This window comes from Medicago truncatula, chromosome 3 (assembly GCF_003473485.1).
Source record: "Medicago truncatula cultivar Jemalong A17 chromosome 3, MtrunA17r5.0-ANR, whole genome shotgun sequence".
Lineage (NCBI taxonomy): Eukaryota > Viridiplantae > Streptophyta > Magnoliopsida > Fabales > Fabaceae > Medicago > Medicago truncatula.
The window spans coordinates 44,558,233-44,560,730 of record NC_053044.1 but is presented as its reverse complement, the minus strand read 5'-3'; the positions used below and the strand labels follow the sequence as shown (position 1 = coordinate 44,560,730).

The following is a 2,498-nucleotide window of genomic DNA, read 5'->3' as shown; positions in this document are numbered from 1 at the left end:
TTATCTTTATCCAAAAAAACAAAAAACTCTCAAGTCTTCCTACTTTTTCAAACCCTATTAATTACTACATATCATATACTATTAATGGTACACCTAATACGCCGGCCACACACATGTATAAAATATATACTCCTATTGTAGTATGCTGACTGTAAAACCTTTAAAAAAGTCTTGGTACCTTTCAATTATCAAGGTTTGCCAGATGAGATTCTGATCATACAATAATTTAAAAATATGGAATTGAATGTATATTGCCAATGTTTCAACTAACAAATTAAATGCAATATTGCAAATGGACAGTACATGACAAAGAATTATGTCAACGGTAAAGGTCATAAACAATTTGAGCAACAAAATTGCCCAAAAATAAATCCAATTAAATTATTTCAAAATTCCAGCTCTAGAAAATAACTCAAGGTAAGAAAAAACCATATGCCCTATCTAAAAATATTTGTATATAAAATGAAAAATATAATCAAACTTAGCTACAAATAAATGGCAACCATTTATTACCCTAAGAAATAGTTGAATAAATCAATAGAAGGAGTAATAGGTGAAACAAAATTTGAAGGACTAGGTAATAAGAAATTAGCACCACCTTCCATAAAATTTCTACCACTATGAAGTGCAGGACTTAAATCATGAAGGAAGTTGTTGAACATGTTTGGATCCGAAGATGGTGGCGAGAAAAAATTAGAAGGAATTGGAGATAGTGAAGCCGGTCCCGGAGACAAAATCCCTTGAAACATCATGTTTCCTCTCTCTACTCCATGATTCATCAATTGTGTTTGTTCTATCCCTTCCATGTCACTTATTACATCACTAGTAAAACTTGTTATTGGTGCTACTATTTGTTGTTGTTGTTGTTGTTTTTTCCCCAAAGGAGACATAGCTTTCTCCATGGTGGCATAACGCGCCGCGGGGGATATTGTTCCATCCCCGCGGAAAGGATCAATATTTGATGATGAAGACGAGGAGGTGGAGGAGGAGGAGGAGGAGGAGGAGGATCCGGTGAGACGTTGGACGAGGTTCATGAAGTCCCCGGGTGTGGTGTGGATTACCTTAGGGGAGACGGTGTAGATTATAATTGGTTGGCGCGGTTGTTGATATTGTTGTTGTTGCTGCTGCTGCTGTGGCGCCAATGGTGGTTTCTTGATTTTGTGAGAGTCCTTGTGTATTCTAAGAGGTGTAGGACGTGGACCTTGAAGTTCTCTTCTTGGTGATCTTCCTGTAGGAATGTCTGGGAATTGATTCATTTTGTTCTATAATAAAAATTGTATTGTGATTAGATGAGGAAAAGGGGTGTGAGGAGTAATATAATTATAGTATAGATAGAGTATAGAGGAGTTCGTTGCAGCTAGATAGAGAGGGTGATGAATGGAATTAGGACTAGATAAGCATAATTCTTATAAACTTGGGGGATTAATATAAGGGCTGACATGAAATATATGTAAAGAAGGATCTGGTCAATGATGAAGAGAAGAATAATTTAATGTAAAAATGCATTTGTTGGGAAAATTTGGCTTATTCCAAAAGAGTAAAATAAACATTTTAATCCTACGGCCGGTTTCGTGTGATGTTATGGTTGTCTGAATATGAACGCGTTTGAATGAAAATAGAGTTGGAAAAGGTCATGCTAATGTCATTGTAATGTAAGGACTAGGGCGATATGATATGAGCAAGTAAAGAAGAGTGGAGTACCAAGTTGCAAGTGGATTGGATTACATACATGTCTTAAGTTGACAAGTTTGACACTAGCTATAGTATTAATTATATATATATATGCGTCATTTAATTAGAATTAGAATCTTTATATATATATATATATATATATATATATATATATATATATATATATATATATATATATATATATATATATATATGTGTGTGTGATGGTTTGTATACGGTGAATCTAATGGAAGAAACGACCTAGAATTAGAATTCCTCCTCATGGTTTAAAATCTGTTCGTATCTTCTTACATAAGGTAATCCTTCCAATTGGGCAAATAAAGGCAAGACATATCTTCAAAAATGAAAAATCAAACCAGTGACTATCATTGATGTGTATTTCTGTACTCATTTTTCACACTTTAAATCAACCACTCTTCCATTTCGTGGGATACTTAATTACGTATACTTATTAAAAGTTGATTACAAACTCTTTTATATATTATAAGTCATTTTAGTAAAACATTATTTCATTTTATATGCGGTTTTTTCTAGATCACCATCTCTTATTTAGAGGGTATTTTACCCTCTCATGATATCAACAAATTAAAATGTAATATACATTGGCAACATTAAATGTCATAAATGAGTCAATTTTTTTCTAAAAAAAGAATCAATTATAATCATAAGGTAACTTTTAATACTTTTAATTTTTATTTAATTATAGACATGATTACATTAGAGATCTTTTATGTTATTTATTTGTTACACTTGGGTCATTTATCTTTATTTTTTTCCGCTTAGGTCTTTTATCTCTTCTAAAAGCA

The 2,498-nt window shown here is 32.4% G+C and overlaps 1 protein-coding gene across 1 annotated transcript; it reads right to left on the bottom strand.

Annotated features, from left to right (window-relative positions):
* Window positions 1-335: 335 nt before the first annotated feature.
* LOC11414826 (protein MKS1) lies at window positions 336-1,634 on the bottom strand. The gene has a single exon (XM_003602104.4). It carries the CDS (start codon window positions 1,254-1,256, stop codon window positions 510-512), a length of 747 nt encoding a protein of 248 aa, XP_003602152.2. The 5' UTR covers window positions 1,257-1,634; the 3' UTR covers window positions 336-509.
* Between the last annotated feature and the right edge of the window lie 864 nt (window positions 1,635-2,498).